The 22,517-nt window shown below is 37.1% G+C and overlaps 1 protein-coding gene across 1 annotated transcript in view; it reads left to right on the forward strand.

Moving 5' to 3' along the window:
• Nucleotides 1-22,517, forward strand: part of LOC135201869 (dynein axonemal heavy chain 3-like) — a 250,908-nt gene that overhangs the window by 100,327 nt on the left and 128,064 nt on the right. The window contains exons 28-42 of the mRNA XM_064231170.1: nt 1,275-1,479; nt 1,745-1,885; nt 2,577-2,756; nt 4,858-5,023; nt 6,189-6,415; nt 6,999-7,133; nt 11,220-11,371; nt 13,397-13,571; nt 13,880-14,316; nt 14,798-14,994; nt 15,736-15,937; nt 16,669-16,843; nt 17,604-17,770; nt 21,063-21,321; nt 21,930-22,135. Of these exons, the coding sequence (XP_064087240.1) occupies nt 1,275-1,479; nt 1,745-1,885; nt 2,577-2,756; nt 4,858-5,023; nt 6,189-6,415; nt 6,999-7,133; nt 11,220-11,371; nt 13,397-13,571; nt 13,880-14,316; nt 14,798-14,994; nt 15,736-15,937; nt 16,669-16,843; nt 17,604-17,770; nt 21,063-21,321; nt 21,930-22,135 (3,024 nt within the window). The remainder of the gene's footprint in view (nt 1-1,274; nt 1,480-1,744; nt 1,886-2,576; nt 2,757-4,857; nt 5,024-6,188; nt 6,416-6,998; nt 7,134-11,219; nt 11,372-13,396; nt 13,572-13,879; nt 14,317-14,797; nt 14,995-15,735; nt 15,938-16,668; nt 16,844-17,603; nt 17,771-21,062; nt 21,322-21,929; nt 22,136-22,517) is intronic.

Below are 22,517 nucleotides of genomic sequence, written 5' to 3' on the forward strand. Positions count from 1 at the left end.
ATGTAACATGCTCACATTCATAGGCTACAAGCTAAAGAGGATGTTAGGTTGCTAAACAGAATTCCCTTGAATGGAATCTTGCGAGTTTAATGATCTAACTTTGGCTTGGATTTGCACAACGGCAGATTCCAGATCTTTATTATTATTATTATTATTTTTATACGCGTGGCCAAAGGTAAGTCTTAAATAAAATGGAAATTTTCAGCTATTCCAGTCATCGCCTGATATCATGAATGAGAGGAAAATCAATCTAATTATTTTTCTGTGTTCCTTGCCATCTGCATTCAGTTAGAAAAATAATTCTGATAATTTAGGTAACGAAAATAAGAAAAAGGTGACTTTACTAACATATACCAAAGTAGTATAAATTACTTTGAAATCCTCACTTGGAGGTAAGAGAAATCCAGGGCCACTTAGAATGATCCAACCTGAAGACTATGACTGCTAATTAATGCCCATAGTAGATTCACATCAACCGTGCATTTGATGTCTAGGCCAGTCCCCTACGACGCTTCTGATTGGCTGTTGGTAAGCCAATTGTCTGGAAACTCTCAGTCTTTCGAGAGAGTTCACATGGGTAGGATCTATGTTCCACCTCTCCTGAGGTATACGTCTTTCAGGAGAGGTGGAACATACATCCTTCCTGTGTGAACTCTCGAGAGAGACTGAGAGTTTCCAGCAGTGATGCCGTTTTTTCCTCACAACATTGGCTTTTAGCAGTGTTACCATATGCGGTTCACCTGATTTTTTAACGTTATTATGATTTAATGGTTAGAATGCGTATTTTCTATGTAGAGATATATTTCGTAATGTTAGAAAACTACACGTCACTAACTTAACATAAAGTAATTTTGATGAAGAAAAAGAAAGGATTTAAATGAAATTCATTTGTATAAATAAGCAGGATATGTTTTATAGCTTTATTTTCATAATAAAACATAAAAAGGGAAAGTGAAGAATTTTATTCTTCAGTGCCGTGGCATGTGGTTGGAAAAGCCACGGAGGGTTGCCAGACGTCACCAGAAAGCCACACTAATAGATGAAATTCCTCAAAACGGCAACCCTGGTTTCCAGCCCTGTGACTGGCTTATCAACAGCCAATCAGGAGCGTCGTAAGGGACTGTCCTAGGCATAAAATGCACGGTTGATGTGAATCTATTATGGCGAATAGTGACCTAGAATCCAGGTTTGAAAACTGCTGTTATTTATTGATATGAAGGTGACACAGCGAAGGAATCTAAAACACTCACTGTGGAATAATGTCTTGATTTCAGGTACTATATGGCTGATGGGGAGGTTGAAGCCCGAATGCTTTATTGTCCGCTTCCCTGGGGCTGGGAGTATGTTGGCGCTGAAGGTCGGCTTGTTGTCACTCCGCTCACTACTCGCGCCCATCACGCCCTTGTCACCGCGTACAACTCACATTTAGGAGGTGCCCCTGAAGGACCAGCTGGCACCGGCAAAACTGAAACCGTCAAGGTACTTACGTAACTGTAAAGTTCAAACTTTGGGGTAGTATATGTAGTTTCATATCCGAGAAAGCTGTCATTAATACAAAACAAGTATTTAATTTTTTTTTTTGGCAAAATAGACATTCTCTCTTGGTGTTTTTAAATACTCTGATTTTCTTTGCTTATACAGTACATATATGTATTTTAAATATACTTTTGTATTGAGGTATCTTGTCAAGATTGCCTGTTTGTTAGTTAACTGACAGTTAAGTTTCTTTCTTTTCCTAAAATAGGATCTCGCTCGTTCTTTATCAATGAATTGCCTGGTATTCAACTGCTCCGATGACCTCGATTACATATCAATGGGGAAGTTCTTTACTGGAGTTGCAGCTGATGGCAGTTGGGTTTGCTTTGATGAATTCAACACGCTTGATGTAAGTTAAAATTTTTTGTGTTGTAACGAACAAGAAATGATAACAAAAGCTCACAGAGCGAATTCTTTTATTTCCAAGAGTTAAAGATATCCAGAATTAACATAGTTAGTGGAAATTGGAAGGTTTATATTTCTGTTGCATACCTCATTTCTAGAGACTATTTCTTTCCCAATTAAAGATCAGCCTGAATGATTACCAGATCTGAACCAAAACTACTGCATATTTATATAGGAACAGGAGCAGGATCTGCACAACAAAACTATTAATGACAAGAAAAGTTTTGAACATTTTCGATTTGGACTCATTAAATAGAACATCTGTGAATTTTTGAAATTTCAAGGTTTAATGGAAGATGTATCATTATCTTTATGGCCACATGCTACCGGAACAATTAAAATAAGGGCGAAAAGGGATTTTCTACAAAATAATAATGTCCACAAATGAAGGCAAAGAAAAACCAGAACAAAAAGAAGAGAAGCATGTGAAATAAAGATGGAAAGAACAAACATTGAAGATGAACAATGAACTAATTGATAAAATACTTATACACTGTAAATAAATAAAGAACAGTTAAAAAATTTATGAGAAAAGCGACAGTGTCCATCCTTAAACTTATTTACAGGCATCAACATTCCCATTGCTGCTAGAAAAAAATTCATCAGCATTTTTTTTAAGATTTGTGAAATAACAGGTCGGTGTGCTGAGTGTGGCTGCTCAGCAGATTCTGCGGGTGGTCAGTGCTAGGAGAGAAGGATGCCATACTTTCACAATGGAAGGCGCCCGGCCCTTACCTCTAAATCACCGTGGCTTTATTGCCGTTACCATGAACCCTAAGTACCGAGGTCGCGTTGCCCTACCCGACAATTTGAAGGTAAGGAAAACTTTTGTTGACAATGTTTTAATTGTTTATATATATATATATAATATATATATATATATATATATATATATATATATATATAAAGGTATAAGCCACGAAGGAAAATAAACAACGGAGTTTCTGCAAGATCTTTCGACGTTCAACGTCGAAAGATCTTGCAGAAACCCCGTTGTTTATTTTCCCTTCGTGGCTTATACCTTTATTTATGATTTATCACGTTCCAAACTTTCGTGATTTAGTTATAACATATATATGTATATTATATATTAATATAAATATTAATTATATATATGTAAATATGGTAAATATATACATATAAATAAAGGTAATACCATGGAGGAAAATGAAAACACGAGAATTGCCGAGATCTTTCGGTCTTAACGACCTTTTACTTAAGGGAAGATTGATTAGAATAGAGGAACGCAACACAGGTAGGTATAAGCATATATTAACGAACGTTGCATGATTAACAAAAGGTCCAATTCACTTTAAAGAAACGATAAAAAAAACGGCCGTGGGCTAGATTAAAGATTTTAAAAGCAGCCCACCACACTTGGTCACAGGTAATTTAGTTCAGAAAACTACATTTTTTGAAAACAAAGAGGCATGTACGACCGGACAGTACAGATTTAGTAAAGTCCTTCAGGCTAGATTAAGGATTTGAGAACGGTGCGGTCAGACACACTGGTCAAAGGCAGTTTAATTCGAAAAACATTACACTTTGTATTAGTAATATGATATTTTCAAAAGTGTTCAGACAATGAGTAAGAAACGAACATAAGATATAAATATAACGAGAGAGAGAGAGAGAGGAGAGAGAGAGAGAGAGAGAGATAACAATAACTAAAAACATGTGGGACTAATTAATTAGTAGTTAATTAATTTATTTTAAGGTCCTTCATAAACATTTTACAGATATATAGGTCCAAATGGTACAATCGCAGACTAAGATTTAGGTTTTTTATTAGTGATTTGTATAATTGCTAATTCCAGTAAATTTCAATCATTAGGCTTAGCAAATACAGAGCTATTGCCCTAATTTATACAATGAAATTTTTTTGCTTAGATGGAAAAATAGTGCATTTGAAGTCTGGGCTGTTCTAACTGAATACATATGCTGCTTAATTCGTACATCTAAATCTTTGCTTGATTGGCCGACATGAAAAGACTGGCAATCCTTACAAGGAACCTCAGTGACCTCGAAAACTATGATTAGACGCTAATATCTGTCGTTTTCGGTTATTTTTACATCACCCCCTTCTCACTCACCCCCTCCCTATTAGGGCTGAGCTAGGAAGGGGATCGGGTGTGTCATTATTCATCTCAGCGACCTTGAAAACGATGGATAAGACAGTGGTATCTGTTGATTTTAGTTCTTTTTATGTTTCACCCCTTTCCCACCCCTGCCCTTGGTGCCATATATAATATATATATATATATATATATATATATATATATATATATATATATATATATATATATATATACTATATATATATGTATATATATATATATATGTATATTATATATATTACATTATATATATATATATGTATATAATATATATATATATATATTATATATATATACTATATATATAATATATTATATATATACGTGTGTGTATACACATTTATTATACCTATATATATTTTTACATGAATACCAACTTAGTTAACTTACTTTGCATTATTCCATATTATGGAGCTGAAATTGTCACTTATGGACAAATAAAAAAACTACTTGTTAGATTGTTGCAGATGTGTAGCAATTACAGCTATGTTATTTATTGTGGTAATTATGTAGAAGAATTACACAGAGATATTTGTCAATAAAATTTTTTACTAGCCGATATAGGAAAGGATTTATATAGTACCGTACAGTTGAGATTATTTGAGAAATTTACCGAGATAATTTAAGATATTTACTGTCTTTTATCTGCTTTTACATTTATCACCGAGGTGCTAGAACTAATCCAGGACCCAGCGGAGCTATTCTGTAGTATTACCTTTTTGATAATGAGCAGTAGCTAGCTACCATTTCTTAATCACAAATTAAATGATTATTATACCACTCGTATTGCTTCTTTCAGCTTCTTCTTCGTCCGGTATCGATGTTGGTGGCGGACTACCACTCGATTGCCGAGGTCTCCCTCCTTTCTTGCGGATTCTTGCACGCACGCGCGTTAGCTTCCAGGATTGTGAACGTCATGTCAGCTTGTCGAAACATGCTTCATCCTCATTATCATTATGATTTTGGTAAGCATATTGTAAACCTCTTTAAACCCTCACGCACCTCTCAATAGGAGAGAGAGTGTAAGCAAATCCTGGCGAGTCATAAATGGCCAGTAAAGAAAACTTGAAATATTTATTGTTAGAGAAAAAGTGGGAAAAATTAAAATGATCTACAGAGATTCCATGCTGTATTTAACCTTCTGCTTAAAGTAAAGTAAAAAGTATCAAAGAGTAGAGATTGATGGAAGAAAAGGAAAAATTTATTAGAAGGAGAGAAAGCAGTTTTTATTGTTATGACTGAGGAAAGATGCGTATTTGTGTCTCTCGATGAGAACTGTATGCTGTCAGAGTATCAAATGGCACTTGGCCTGTGTCTACCCTTCAAAGGAGGACTAGAATGTGTTTGTTTATGTTTCGTTTGCATCCTCCCTCAGTAAGGCCATAAAAGGAAAGGTGACAACATAAGTGAGAAGGAAAGGAAAAGCATTAAACAGCAATAGAGCGCTAAGGATAATTTTAAATCTAAAAGCTGCAGTTAAAAGTAGAAACTATAGCTATGTGATTACTTGATAAGTTAAAACTTTAAAATCCTAGTGTAAATGACCTCAGATGTATATAGCTATGAAAAATGCAAATTACTTAAAAAATTTGTGATTTTGTGGTGGTGCTCTCTCTCTCTCTCTCTCTCTCTCTCTCTCTCTCTCTCTCTGGTATAATCATCACCACCCTGCTTAGAGAAAATAACAAATGAAAAAACTAATTTGACAAGCAATTGCTTCTGGTTGGGAAGTCAGAATGGGTGTATGACCTACTTGTGCCTCTGTCTTTACTATTTAGATTACAAGTTACTGATACTTACTCTCTTTTTGGGATTCTTTTCTGTTAAAAGTATCGACTGTTGTGTGGAAACTTAATAAGCAGAGTCCTCTCCTGTTTGGAGTGATGTAAATGGACGTGTATTATGTTAATATAGTTGGTTCACTTAAGGTACATTCTCGGGTGAGCCCTATATACCTGCGAGACGTTTGTTTGGCGGCCGCTGATTGGCTGGAAGCTGCCTACCTCCCGGTACCAGCCAATCAGCGGCCGCCAAACAACCGTCTCGTAAGCATAGGGCTCATCCGAGAATCTACCTTAAGTGAACCAGCTATAGTAACAATCATAATACGTAATAATGATCATCTTGCAGGAATGCGTGCAGTGAAGACTGTGTTACTGGCAACAGCTAGACTTAGGATCACCCAGGTAGAATGGTCTGAAACGGAAGTGGTCTTGAGAGCGCTGAGGGAAGTCAATCAACCAAAACTTGTCGCTGAAGATAATAAGAGATTCGAAGATATCATGGGAGACTATTTTCTTGAATTGCCGTCCACTCCGAGACCTCCTAATGCTACGCTGTCTCAGTATATTGAGAAGGTCAGAGGAGCTTATTTGCTCTGCTTGTGGTTGGTTGGTTTGATCAAAGTTTGCTTTCTACCATGTTATCGTTTCAGAATTCTATCATTTGATATATTTAACTTAATTTAAGATTTTTATGAAGGTGTCTGACTAAATTCAGTTTGCTATTCTTTCCTCTACTGTATTTAGAATGTTTTGAAGTAATCTGTACCATGCTTTTTTATTGGAGGAAATTTGTCTGCAACATTGCAAGACAGTTTGATCTCTTTTATTCACTAAGCTTCCTACTGTACCTTTTCATCCACCAGCATTATTTCTTGTGCATTTTCCGTTTATTGTGAAGTACTTGAACTATACAACAGTAACAACGTAATTACATGGTAACATTAGCTAAGTATTTGCTAATTAGGAAAATAATATTTTAAGTCTAGTTAAACTAGCGGTTGCATGTCCTACCGGTGAAATAACTTTTATCTGTGCGGTCAGTATTTTCTTAAGATAGAAATATGTACAATATCCATAGAAAGTGTGACAAGGTCGGGCAGTGATGCTGAAGTTGTACAAGTAAAACGAAAGAGGAAACAGGAAAGATGTTTTACAGGTATGTGCTAAGGAGGGGCTGAAGGTGACCAAAGACATGATGGCAAAGACATTGCAGCTCTACGAGACTCTCAGAGAACGCCATGGTGCCATGGTGGTAGGACCTCCGTGCTCTGCAAAGTCAACCATCATAAGGGTCAGTTTCTTATGCATTTTGAGGCGTTCTGATTCTGTAGAGGAGTAATTGGTTCAGGGATTGAAAAAGTTCATTTATAATGTAGGAATCACTGTGCTGGTAATTCTTCCATGTTTGGATTTTATATCTCAATTAGACAGATAGGAGGTCTTTGAAAGTAACGGAGCTTGAATGTAGTAGTAGTAGTACTAGGAGGAGGAGGAGGAGGAGGAGGGGAGAGAAGAGAGAGAGAGAGAGAGAGAGAGAGAGAGAGAGAAATGTTGTTGTAAGAGGTGAAGGGAGAAAACCAAATACATGGAAAGCGCCTCGGTGGCGTGGTCAGTATGGTGTTGGCATGCCACCTCGGTGGCCACGAGTTCGACTCCCGGGCATTCCATTGAGGAGTGAAAGGTGTGTATTTCTGGTTGATAGAAATTCCCTCTTGAAGACTGAAGTGGTTCGGAAGTCGCGTAAAGCCGTTGGTCCCGTTGCTGAATAACCACTGGTTCCATGCAACGTAAAAACACCATACAAACAAACAAATACAAGGAAGAGGAGAATTATAATACACTGTACAGCCATGTTGCCTCTACTTTTTTTTTTGTTAGGAAACTATATCAGATATACAGTGGATTGCCACCAGTTCGTGGTTCCGGATTCTTGGCTTCACATATTCGCGGATTTTTCTGTGGAATGTATATCCACATTATTCACAGAAAATTCGCCTATCAACTGTATTTTTCATAGGGAAATATCCACTAATTACTGTATTTTCATATAATTTTTCTCAAAATGCATTTTTGTGGTAAACTTATTAAAATACTCGGGTAATTTTTAGAGGGGGTTTTTTTTGGAGGAGTGTCAAGTATTCGCAGATTTTAGCTATTTTGGAAGGGTTGTGGTTCACACACCCGCGAATAAGGGAGTCGACTGTATTAAGTATCAGGACAATATAGTAATATAGCTTAGTTTTTAGATTAACACAACGATGAAGCCCTATTGCAAGGTCTCCAACGACTCATCGACACCTGCCGCCAATATGCAGAGGATTTTGATATAATTTACAACAAAACCAAGACCCCGTGCATGTCGCTGCTCCCGAAATCGCTTAAGCATATTGCAGAACCACAAATTTTCCTCGGAAACCATCGGCTGGAATTTGTGCAAGAATTTCCGTATTTGGGTCACATTATCACCGACGACCTAAAAGATACGGCAGACAGTGAATAGAGGCGTCGTAAAATATGTGCAACCGGCAACATGATTGCAAGGAAGTTTGCCTTCTGTCACCGAGACGTGAAACTGCTGCTCTGCTCGTACTGCTACAGTATCTATGGGTGTTACCTCTGGACGAACTATACCCGAGAGACCATGAGACGTATCACTGTTGTGCACAATGACATTTAGAGACACCTCACAAAAACACTCCCCGCTACCACTCCGCCACACAGAAAACCACCTGGACAATTTAAAAATCATTGTAAGGCCGGTGTCACACTGTGCGGCGTCGCCGCTGTGGCGAAACCGTTTGTGCCGCCGCACATGGTGATATCACACACAAACCAATGAGAGGTGTCACACTAGTGAGGCCCTGCCGTTTCTGCCGCACTGTGCCGCAGCATGCTGCGGCTGCGCCGGACTGCCGCAACGCCGCATCCGGCTGATTGTTGTGGGAAAACACACACAGTTCTATGTACGTGGTCACACCAGACGGCTACGCTGCATCCGGCGCTCCCCTGAACCACTTGCGTTCACAACTATTAAGATGTTTGACGTTGATTTATTCATTCAATGGATTCATGCAAGGCCAGCACTTTGGGAAAAGAGTGATAAAGAATATTATAATAAGAACTCTAGAGAGAAAGCATGGGTTGAAATAGGCAGAATAATATACTACGAGAAGTGGCCACATATGGAATCAGCATTAAATGGGTGAACCCAGTGTTTACGACGAATTGACTCTTTCAGTAAGTGCTTCTAATGCACAAATAACTTTTTGTTTGGACATCATGATAGTCAACCTATCTACGCTGGCTGCTGGGGATAGACTGAGCGACTTCGCCGCTTAAGCCCCGTAAACACTATGCATCATGATGCTCGCAGTGTTAGATGGATGCGTTGAAAAACGACTTTTTCAACACGAAGCCACATCACCAACGTGTTGATGGGGCAGAGCCATTTCATTACTCAGCTCAGTGTTGCACCATCATTCAGAGGGAGAGGACGTCCGCTCACCACCACCCGCAAACCCCTTGAGTGGACAAACACAATACATTTTATTGAATTACAGAAGGAAAACCCATTTTTTTTGGAACATCAAATGCAAGCATTACAAGATGAGAAACATCAGGAGTACAAGCTTGGAAACCATAAAATCAGAGTTATTGAGTTTTGTAAACTGTACTTTGCGGAATGAAGACATTACTCAAAAACTGCACACCCTGCAGACAATTCTACAGGGAAATGTCTGCAATCAAAGCATCACAGAAGTCTGGAGCTGGCACAGAAAATCTCTACACTCCGAAGTTATGGTGTTTTGATGAGCTGCATTTCCTGTAATAAAAAAAAATTTGTGTACTTTGTACCTATATTTGAACCAAAGGACATTTTAGATGGCTTCACAGGTTTTGGGGATGATTAGACCGAGGCTCTGTTTTGAAATCCTGGTTGAATATTGGAGGCTTGCATACGATCCTCCAGCTGCAAGAACGAGCTCCAGGTGATATGCTGTCTCGAAAGCTGGTGTCCTGCTTACAAATATATGGTTCACATTTTTTCCAACATTTTATAAAAGGCAAGGATTGGCATTCTTGTATGATCTTCAAAGACTGTTGGATTTTCGACTTGTAGCTCCAAAAATATTTCATTGAAGCTTCCCTTCAGAGGTCGCCGAGAAAGCCATTGCTTATACCACAAGGTTCTACGTTTCTTCCTCAAAAGTTTCTTTTTTGCAGCACACAGAGCAACTACACCCCACAGTTGAGTCTCCTGGTAAATTACATCATCGGCAGACGTCCTGCCGTTGAAAGCTGAACTGCGAGAACAAGTGAGCAGTGTTGCAGTACAGTTTGGCCGCTATTAATTTTTTTTTTCAACACCACTACTGCATCACGTAGATGATACGCGATGGCATAGTGTGTACCATGCTTTATGTGTGGCAGGATGCAGGCAATGCGGCGGTGCCGCATACAGTGCAGCCGCAGCGGTGATGCCGCACAGTGTGTCACCGGCTTAAGGCGAACAATGTCCAGTCTGGTAACCCGAGGGAGAAACGGCAGCAACTCGCACCTACAAAGTATTCTAAGGAGTGAAGCAAGAGAATCTAAACTGTGGGAAAGGTGGGAAAATGAGGCCTTTGTCCCCTAAAGGACTTAATTAATCTCTGTATTGGCAAGATGTCATCTGCAGATTCTGTCATTATTACTATATTTATTGCTGATATTTTACTTTTTCATTACTGCTGTGAATACTATCAAGTTAAAGTTGTTTTACATTCAATTTTCGTATTTAGCCCTCTGGACCTGACTACTGTAACCGCCTAAGGTCTCTAGTTGTATAATCTGTGCATTAACTGTTGTAACTCTCAATGCATTTTTTTGTCACCAATATTATTACTGTTATTACCAGTATTATAATTACTATCTTTTATGCTACTTCAGTTATTTTGTGGATAAGTGCCGATTGTTCATTTTTTTTATCATGTTGTCTCATGTATCTAGATTGTGTATGTTACTGTCTGTATTTTGTATGTTCCATGTATATGGCCCTGAGCTGAAATAAAGGATATTATTATTATTGTTGGGAAAAACTCTCTATCGCGAGAGTATATATAATGTTCTAAAGGGTCCACAAAAGTGTTAAGAGTCCGTGTATAATTTTTAAGACTTTACAAAAAGCTTTCAGTCCAAAAGATGAACCCAGGGAAGGGTTCGAAAGCTTTTTGTAAAGTCATAAAAATTATACACTGACACTTAACACTTTGTATTACTGTGGACCTTTTAGAACATTATTATTATTATTATTATTATTATTATTATTATTATTATTATTATTATTATTATACGTATACGTATTACTAACATGGTATTACCCTCCCGCCACCAATAGATTTTAGCCACCGTCCTGAGCCAGTTGGAGAGTGATCGACCAATTAACTTGGAAATTCTTAATCCAAAGACAATGAATCAAGCTCAGTTAATCGGATTTCTTCATCCTGGAACCAGGGAATGGTCAGATGGTCTAGTTACCCAGTTTATCAGGTAGGAATATTTTTTTCTATTAGTTGGGTTTTGTTAGTTTTAAAGATGCATTAGGCATGTCTGGAATGAAAATTAAGATGAAGCAGGTATGCTTTTAACTCATGTTTTCCCAGTGAGAAGTAAGATAAGGTAAATGGATCTTCCTTGCTCATATTTAGGTGGAAACTGGACAGTGTTTTTTTGGCATGCGTCAAATAGAGTAATTTCAAGGTGAGCAAAATTTTGATAATTTTCTTCTCAAAGTCTTTGAGGCGAGTTGGACCATAACGCATTTCTTTTAAAAAGTCACTTATTTTTATAAACAAAGGAAGTTTGTACTGAAAATTACAAAATACCTTTCATTATCTAGTAAACAATTAACAAGAAAAAATTACCATTGTTAAGAAATGGACATTTGAGAAATGCCAGTATTAAAAACAAAACTCTTTCGTAGTTTATCTAAAGATGTAAAGTCAAGCACAAAGCAAAATGGGGGATATAGCGAATCTGGATTGTGATGCAATGAAATAAACTAGTAAGGCAGACTGGTCTAGAACATGTGAGACGAACCCTTATTATCATAGTCGACCCCCGCCTATTTGCGGTTCTGGATTGGCAGATTTCTCTATGGAACATACATATATACATATTATTCATGGAAAATTCGCCTATACTATTTGCGGTATTTTTCACTGAGAAATATTCACTAATTACTGTATTTTCATAAAAATTTCATGACTAAATACACTTTTTGTGGTAAAAAGTTTAAGGTACTCGGGTATAAGCATTTTTGGAAAATTTTTGTATGTGTTTGAACTATCAAAATAAGCAGTTCAAAGCTACAGTTAGCAGAATGGGAACAGTGTTTGAATACTGGTAAAATAATTAAGTAGCTGAGACAAACCCATCTTTAATTTCAGGCAAAAGTTCAATCCGTTGATATTTAAATTATTATTCTCTGGTCTTGTGTTAATCTTTCGTTTCTCACGTGTTTTCTATTTTTTGATGATGACAACAGTGAGCATCAGAATGTTATTAAGTGTATCAAGTAAATGTAAGCGAAGTAGGAAGAAACCAAATACTACAAGAATATTACATTTATTGAACATTCAACAAAAATGAAACAATCACAGAGCGTAAAGGCAGTCATGTAACTCACGAACCTTTGGCGACCAAGCGCTACACTATTGGGTTAGAACATTGCTTTCTAAGACCTCAAAAAGCGCCTCAGTGGCGTGATTGGTATGGTCTTGACCTGCCACCTTGGTGGCTGCAAGTTCGAGTCTCAGGCATTCCACTGAGGGGTTAGAGATGTGTATTTCTGGTGATAGAAGTTCACTCTCAACGTGGTCCGGAAGTCACATAAAGCCGTTGGTCCCGTTGCTGAATAACCACTGGTGGTTCCATGCAACGTCAAAACACCATTCAAACAAACAAAAACAAACAATCTAAGGCTTCAACCTTCACCTCGGCATGTATCAACTTACAGGAACTAATACCGCAAGTGAAAGTAAGATCTGGGATAAATGAACTATAATTGCTGAAGGAAAGAAATGCTTGTTAATATTTTCCGCTCTCCACTCGTTCATATTTAAGTCTGGATTTAGTACCTGAAATGGGTATGGCGGGTTGTGGCAGGGATGAACACGCCATTACTCAAAAAGTTGAAATTTCAGAATACTATCGACATTACCTAGTATATAATTGCAACATTAAATTACGTAATAATTAGAGAGAAAACGGAAAACATTTTAAGATTACCACCATAAATGCAGAAGCAAGATACTTAAATAAGTAATCAACAACGGTAATTATTAATAATGCGTGTGTATGTAATGTGTATAGATGTGCTTCACCTTGCTATTGTTTGTTTGTATTATCACATTAATTTGTGGTCAAACCGCTGTCTCCAAAATAAATAAGGCCTCACCTCTCCATTGTCTTCATGAGTTACTTGACTTATGATCTTTGTGTGTAAATATCACATAAAATAATGGGATATTGGTGTTAATGTATGAATGCCTAAATGTCCAACTTAATTTCTAGAGAAGCGCACTTTCGCCGGAGTTGGCTGGTATTTGATGGCCCGACCGATGCTTCGTGGGTAGAGAGCTTCAACACAGCCCTAGATGATTCAAGAAAGCTTTGTCTCCCATCAGGGGAGACTGTTCCTATCCCTCCTGACATGGTCATGATTTTTGAAGTGTTAGATCTTTCGCAGGTGAAGATGCTAATTTACTTATGTGGGAAAAATTTTGTTCTCATCTTGATAACTTATTTAGGCAGCTGGGTGCATAATCGCATAATTTGTCTGCTTTTTACCTTTAAACTAGATTACATTGTAAAATATGTATTACCTTGAATGACCAGTTATTGTTGTTAAATTTTGACTTAGCAAAGGATCAGTTTCTTCATTTTCTATTTGTTCAGTTATTTGTACTATTTTCGGGTATCTACTCTGTAACTGTTCATTAGTAAAAGATTGTGTTTTCATATATTTGGAAATCTTCCATTCTTCTTCCAATGTAGGCATCACCAGCAACAGTGTCACGATGTGGGATGGTCTACGTTGGGAGTGAAACCATCACATGGCACGTCATCATGCACTTCTGGCTACATCATAATGCTAAGATCCCAGAAGAAGACAAGAGTAAAACAGCCAAACCTGCAGTGAACGCGCCCAATGGAAAACCTGGAGCTCTTGGACCCAAAATGTCCAACGCCGGTCTAAAGGGAGCAGGAGCCAAGGGGCCTGGTCCAGGGGGGAGGCCTTCAAACGCAGGTCCAAAAGGCACTGGACCAGGCGCCAAGGGTGCCAATGCTGCTGGTAATGGAGATTTACCATGGTGGGACGAGTATGGGGTCCTCCTGAGAGATCTGGCTAACTGGCTCATCCCACCGGCTCTCCAGTTCTTGAGGGATAATTGCCGTCATTTGCTACCTGTTAATCAAATTTCACTTATCAGGTAAAATTCTTTGCTTGGAACTCAGCTGTACAAGGTTTCAGGTGTACTTTTGTAAATCTTAAATGATATTATGAAAAAATCTGCTCTTTACCCCATCTACGTTGTATGATACCGTTTATATAAGAACTATGGTATTACTGAAAGAATATTAAAAGCCCTTCATGAAATGTGATTTTTATAGATTAGTACATATTTCTCCCACATTCAGTGCATATTTTGACTGATAACAATGCAATCAGCAATTTATGAAGAAGCAGTTAGTTGGCATCAAATGGCACAATTTTTAAATCATTAAAGTGTGACAGGTGTAGGTTTGTAGAACCAAAATTCTCATAAGGATGAAATGCCATATGTTTTCTTTTGCAAAATAGATTTGCAAATCTCTCTTTTTTTCCTGTAGAATATAAAGTCTAGTTTATCCATACAAACAATTTAGTTGTTTAATTATATATTGGGATATTGATTTATTCGTCAACCAAAGGCCAGTGTTTCCCCTGACTGCTACGATGGTTGACGATGTCCTGCACGATGAATCCGTATCTCAAAAGGAGAGAGGGAAACTTGGCCCTATTTGGACGACTGCTGCCTTTCTCTTTTCCCTCACCTGGTCGTTAGCTGGCGCCCTGACGAAGGAGTCGAAAGAAGTCTTTAACACATTTTACAGGAGACTTGTAATGGGTAATGATTGTGAACTGTTCATTTCATGTACATTTTGGCACAGTGCGCAGAACTGTCATTTGGCAGAGGAACAAAGGACTTCCAGTATTGATTTAATTTCTAAACTTGTATCAAAGGAAAGAAAATTTTATTAAAGGAAAGGAAAATTTTGCGTAAAGCTATCATTCGAAGAATGTTCATAAATACATGTATGCAGTGGATATATATATATATATATATATATATCATATACTATATATATATATATATATATATATTATATATATAATAATATATATATATATATTACTATATATATAATATATATATATATAATATATTATACATACAGATATATATATAATATAATATATATATATATAGTATATATATAATATATATACAATATACATATCATATATACATATATATAATAATAATATATACTATATATATATATATATATCATATTATATTATATATATATATATATATATGATATATATAATATATATCTATATATATATACATAAATATATATTATAATATATAATATATATATATATATCTAGTATATATCTAATATATTTATACATTATATACATATCATATACATATATATATAATATATATAGATATATTATAATATATTAGATATATATATGTAAATATAATATTACTGATGACATAAAAATATATATATATATGTATATATATATATAATACATATATCTGTTTGTATTATACGAATGTATTTTTCAGGTTACAACAAGAACTTCCCAGCTCCAGATTCCATTGAGCAAATAGGGTGTCCTTATCCAGCAGAAGGAAGCGTGTTTGACGTTGTGTTTGATGCCAAGCAAAGATCCTTCTGGCGTCCGTGGACGGACATCATCAAGCACACAGAGATACCAGAAACCACGAAGATTGCCACACTCCTTGTTCCAACGATAGAATGTACCAGGTTGGTGTATATCTCTCGATTGAATCGCTCGTATCGCGGATGACATTTTTATCATTGCTATTATAATAGTTATTACTTCATAAAGATATTAAAAAAGGTCTCAAAATGGCATATAAAGGTTCTAAGTAACATTTTGAGTTTGGTTATGTCTACGTAGAGTAATCGCTAATGCTGATAAAAGATCAACTATCCATTAATTATCATCACCATCCTGTAGTAACTGTCAATAATAACTACCAGCCGCTAATGGTGATATCTAGTAAATATACAAGGAAATTGTGGTCTAATGACCAGAATCATAAATCAGTGCGTCACTGCTACAGCGAAGGAGGAAAAACCTTTCGAGTTGTAATGAAGAAGAGTGGAAAACCAAAATGTTTCGAATATAAAGAAAATCATATAGTTTTTAAGTGTTAAGAGAAACAACATAGAGATGATGAAAGTAGAGGGACATCGACTTAGCCTAATTAGAGCATGTAACTGAAAATATGATCTTTCTTTTGGTAATCAAAAAGACGAGCAGTACATGTAGTCTTTTGGGGACTAAGAACCATATGATCTTATTTGGCAACCAAATAGTGTAATTGCTGGCATCTCTGATTTTTAAAAAAAATTTATACCTTTGTTGTTGCATTTATTTCGATCACTTGGGTACTTCATAATTTTAGTCATTACCTTTTCCTTGTCATGAAATAGTAAATAATACTAATAGAGAATTGATGTGTTTGCAGACTGGAGTATTTGATTGGGCTCTGCGGACGTTCCCTGGGTAAAGTGTTGGTTTTGGGTGAAGGACAAAGTGGAAGGAGGGTGACAATGAAGCACCACCTTAGGAACCTAAAGTCTTCAGAAAACGAGACAGTCATTCTGCCTGTAACTCCTGCTGCAGTTGCTCAGGATATAAAGGTAAATGAGATGAGGGATCAGTGGAGTAATGGACCCATTGAAGTAGGGTAAGTGTATGGAGAATGAATAAAACATTGGTATGTAGTATGAGATAATCTAATTCCTTACTATTATAACTTAGAGCTTCCCTGCTCTACCAATGTGGAATCAGAGGAATTTGTTTCTGGTGATTAGAAATTAATTTCTCGGTATAATGTGGCTCGGATCCCACAGTAAGCTGTAGGTCCCTTGCTAGGTAACTAACTGGTTTCTAGCCACGTAAAAATATCTAATCCTTCGGGCCAGCACTAGGAGAGCTGTTAATCAGCTCAGTGGTCTGGTTAAACTAAGATATGCTTAAGTTATAACTTAGAGCAATGAATAAGAATTACTTTCCTTTTTAGCTTAAAAAAAAGTTACAGATTTTATTGTCAATTTAGGTCTAATTAAGCGAGTCCTTGGATCACTTGTGACGTAGTGATGCATTATCCAAAAATTCAATTATAGTCATTTATAATGCTCTGACACGTTATTTACGTCACTCTTCAAACTTTTTGTTGTTGTTGTTGATTGTTTTTTCCTTTTTTTTTAATATATCACACTAAAACATAAATCTTTCACTTAGAAATTATCCCAGAATTATTTTAATGCCGTAAATAGTAACTTCAGAAACAGTTTCCATTAGTAAAATAATGCTCATCACAGCTTTAGATCTGGGACAGAAAAGACTTGAAGTCTAGTGTCTGAAAAGGTTAACACTTGGGTGATTTCCAACCTCCAGAGTGTAGTGCTTGGTTATACAGTTGAACGTGAAAGTGGAGGTTTTGGTGCCAAGGAGAAACGACGCCTTGCAATATTTGTTGATGATCTCCACTTAGCTGCTCATGACCCCTACAACGCCCGCCCTGTTCACGAAGCACTTCGAGAGGCAATGCAGAGGAAAGTTTGGTAAGTTTTTATAATTCAAACTTAAAGAGCTCTTTTCATGTGTTGGTTACTATAGATTTTTCAAGTTAATCCAGATTAGTTCTTGCAAACCCATTCATCATGAAATAGTTTTACCTCTTAGCAATGGAATCAGTTGCACTAACTTGAAAGGTCCTGCAAAGAGGAGGTCCCACTGAGCATGCCCAAATTATGTTACATTTGGCAGACAAGAGGGCATCATTCATCCTTGTGAAGCACCTCTTGTGCTCTGAGAAGGATCCTTCCTGACCCCTTTCTAAGAAAGTATTGTTGTTCTTCTTAGGGGACCTTATTACAGAGGCACATTTGTGGATTGGAGGGGACATCTTGCTGTCGTTTAAGGATAAAGCCCATGAGATCAGAGCAGGTGCTGCCTCATTAGCTTTTAGATATAACTTGTTTATCTCTTCTATTTTACAGCCCTTTTATTGAAAGTGTAAATCGATTTTCGCGACATGTTATTTACACGAAGTTGACACTGTTCGAGAATGGTAGGACCCTGAGTAACGTTGTCAGTGGCTAACATGGTATTTGGGGACGAAGCCTAGGAATCATTCCTTATTTCCTCTATCTCTTCGCCTTGATATAGAGTGTCGGGTCGTGGGGGACCCTGGGGGTACCACGTACCTGGAATACCCACCAGTTATCAGTGGACGGTGGTGGTTTTTAATTTCAGTGGAGCTGACAGCATTGTCCGCTTCTTTTTTATTGTGGTACTGGGCCCAGGGCAAAGGTACTTATTGATGCTATGCTACCCACTGGACATAGCCTTCGATGTAAAGCTCCCACCTAAGTAGAGATGGTGCTCCACTGCTATTCTGCCATGCCACTGCAGGTCATCTTCCTGCAGGAGCTATCTTACCAGATAAGGAAACAATAAGGAAACAACAAGCACTTTATTAATGCCAGCAACTTTTCTATTTCAAATTTATTACCATTGCTGAATGTTTTGAAGTAGAATATGTTCATGTATCGTGTCTCCTGTCAATGTGGGATTCAGCTATGTGGTTATTACTTGGTAAGTTGCTTATACGGAAATGTTATATTGTTGATGATGAAATTCAGTTTCATATATACTTACCAAGTAATTACAGAATCGGAGCCCAACCTCCTCCACTCTCATGGACAAAAGAGCTCAAACGAATTGAGTTCTTCAGCTTTGTTATTCCTATTGTTCCCTGAAAGTGGGTAAGGTTAGTCACCTACACGAAAACAATAGAAGCGCTACCACAATTTTCAACATTTAAGTTACCGCTCGAGTTGAAGCTAAAGTTATGTAATTATTGGTAATTATATATGAGACTTAATTTCATCATGAAAATAAAATTTTCCTGAGGAATCCTAAAAATCTCTCGCTCTGCTACGTAAGGCCTGTACACACTAGGAAACATTGTTTGCAAAGAAAGTTTGCAAACAATTTGCAAACAACGTTTCCTGTCCAGACCTTAGTTGTCGTCAGGATGCTTGTTGGTGCAATAGCCTCTGTATTCCACTTGAGGAGGGATAAGAGAAAGAAAAAGAGATGGGTAATAAGGAAGTTTTTAGAAAGAATGAGCATGTCATGCTGACTTGCTTATGGCGGAATTGAAAATAGATACATACATACATACATACATACATACATACATACATACATACATACATACATACATACATTGTACATGTGTATATATGCATTATACTTGTGTATACTATATACATAATAACACAGAAATACTAAATGTTTTCCATTCTGGATGGGAAACATACGCAGTAAAAAGTGTTTGCAAATGTTTCCTAGTGTGGACAGGCCTTAAGGATTATTGCTCTGTCATCTTTTCAGTCTACCTCCAGCGTGGCTTGGAATGAAGGGATGACAAGTGTATTTTGGACCTGTTTCATCATTTTGTCTAGTCAGTTCTGACCTTGGTGCTATGCAGCCTCATTTAACTGATTACTGTCTCCTTGCTGCCTCTGTTCTTCAGGACATGATTTCTAGTTGCTCTTGCCTCCCGTAGTTAAGCATGTTAGTACGCTCCTTGGTCTTAAAAAATTCTTACTATCTGGTCATTGGTGGGTCTTTAGTTTGGCTTCATAGCCAAGCCTTATTTTTCTAGTAAATGTTACTTGTTCTGTGACTTTTGACATTCCTGCCATGCTTTCCTCTTCTTCTCAAAATAGTCGTCTGTGCTTTGTGAGGGTCATCAGGATGTACATTCAAAAGACTGAATCTTTCCACCTTTATCCTCTTCTACTTCACATGAGTTTACAAAATCTTCCTGTTTTCAAGGATTCTATTGCATATTAATTTTGGCAGGTAGTTTTTTGTTGGCCTTATTTGGATGTTTCACAAGATAACATTTTGCAACCGAAGATCAAGAACCATGAAGTTTGGCTCACATCTTTGTCCTTGGATTTTAAATGTAACTTGTAACTGCCATTATTAGAGTGACATTGTCAAAACATGCTGCAAGATTTTACTTACATGATGTTCCACATGAATTTCATGATCTTACCTTGAGCTAGTTGTTGCTGCAGGTAATGTTCTATTGATTTTAAGGACTCTGGGTCAATCATCTTCATCCTATTCATGACCTCTATGTGTACCATGATTCTGGTACACATATAGGCGTGTGTTATCCTGGAATACCTGACTTTACACTTCATATTCATGGAATAGAGTACTACTTTAGGATTACATTTTCCTTTGCCAACACAGCTCCTATGATTTTCACCGGTCTTTTACTGCTTCACTGCCTATTATTGTAAGGGATTGGATTTCTTGTACACTGGTCTGCTCTCCTCCCCATTGGCTCACCTGGAATGCCCTTATTCCTGAGCTGCAATTCAGACTATTGTGATATTGATAAGACCTTGAGAACAGACAATGTTTTTACAGTAAAACATCTTATGCAACCATAAACAATCATAACCATATACAATCATGAGCCTCCAGTGTTCTCCCCTCTCCACACTCTTCAAGATGGAGGGGATGTTAGCACAGAGTAGTGTTAACTGGGTTTGACATAAGGGTTTTCTCCTAGCAAGATTTTTCCAGTTAGTCTGACTGGATCTGTTTGCATGGCATAAGGCTATTTTATGATGAATAGGTTTGCAGATAATGTATTATATTATAAAATATTGCTTCTGATATGATTACCATTAGCTAGTGATCTCTATTACTATAATTTTCCTCTTACTAAGGAAGTGAAAGTGAATTTTGGTACAGAAATACATTATGTGAAGGATATGCAGCCGTAATAGAAAGTAATGTGTATGTCTGCTTTGACTGCAGGATTGATAACGATGGAACGACTAAAAAGCCCTTGGAAGACATCATATGGTTCTGTGGGGCTTCGTTATCACAAAGGGGAAAGCAGAAAAGAGGAGGAGAGGGGAAAGGAGGAAAAGAAGATGAAGAAGGAGATGGAGGAGGGGGCGGGAGCATTATAGAACCAAGATGTCAAGCGGAATTCATGGCCATCGCAGCTCCTTCCATAGCCGATGAAACCATCTCCAAGATTTTTACGACACAGCTCAACGTGTTCCTCAGGGTATGCTAAAGGTTGTTATTTCTCTAATTATTTACTAGCAGTTGAAAGGTGTTACACACTATATTCTGTATTCGTATCCAGGTTCTAGATCTAAAATCATCATGTATCATCCCCATCCTGTATCCGTATCCAGATGGTAGATGGAAAATCATTATGCTAAGTTTGTTTCGAGTTCTAGTTTATTTGCTAATTTGATGCTTAGTATCATACTGGGATAATGTAAAATGGCTAAGCACATTTTGACTTAACATCAAAGTCTCACAGAAGTCTTGCTCCTTCACTTGGGCATTCAAGCATTTGTTTATTTTGTAGAGTTGGATGATTTTATGGAAATCAATTATTTTATGGGATTAGTATTCATTTTACTCAGCATAATTCTCAACATTTTACACGTATGAGGTAAGACTGTAACTCGAGCAGGATAGCACTTACTAAGCCACTTTGATAAAATTTGAGTTTGAATTTCCCTCACTGTCATTCTGTAATTCCGAACAGAGCTGAAGAAAGGAGAAACATTAAGACAGACCATATTATGCTTTTAACGTGGCATTTGAAGCATTCCTTCAGTGCCACTTATGCATCCTTTCTGACCCACTTCTGCATTGCAGGCTGGAGGGTTTGTTCCAGATGTGTTTACAGTTGTGGCTGGAATCGTGTCTGGAACGATGGAGATTCTTCAACATGTCAGGAAACTCCTCCCTCCAACTCCCTCCAACGCACACTACACCTTCAATCTCTCCACGGCTGCCAAAGTCATCCATTCTGTCAGTTTTATGAGGAAGGAAAATATGGAAACAAAGAGACATTTTGTAAGGTAGGAGTTCCACATGGGTCACTGGTTGCATTTGTGGCCATGACTTGCATTCTAAAATACGTGGCTTACATTTGGTTTTACAACACGTGTTTTACATTCCCATATAATTTTACAAAAAATAGTGCTGCAGATGGGTGGATATTTACATAGTCTATCATTTTGTTTCCATGCATGCAGTATTTTTAAATATACTGAGTACCTCACCGCTAGCCTTAAAAATAATAACTGGGTGAAGAATATATTTTGTTTATTATTTTTATGAACTTAGTTTTTTATGGGTATAGTAATAATTACTGGGCATCATTGGATAAATTTAAATACAGTTTTTTTTGCCAGTCAGATAACTCTGACCTGATATAATCATAATTTTTCTTTAGCAAAA

The sequence above is a fragment of the Macrobrachium nipponense genome, chromosome 28 (genome assembly GCF_015104395.2).
Source record: "Macrobrachium nipponense isolate FS-2020 chromosome 28, ASM1510439v2, whole genome shotgun sequence".
Classification (NCBI taxonomy): Eukaryota; Metazoa; Arthropoda; class Malacostraca; order Decapoda; family Palaemonidae; genus Macrobrachium; species Macrobrachium nipponense.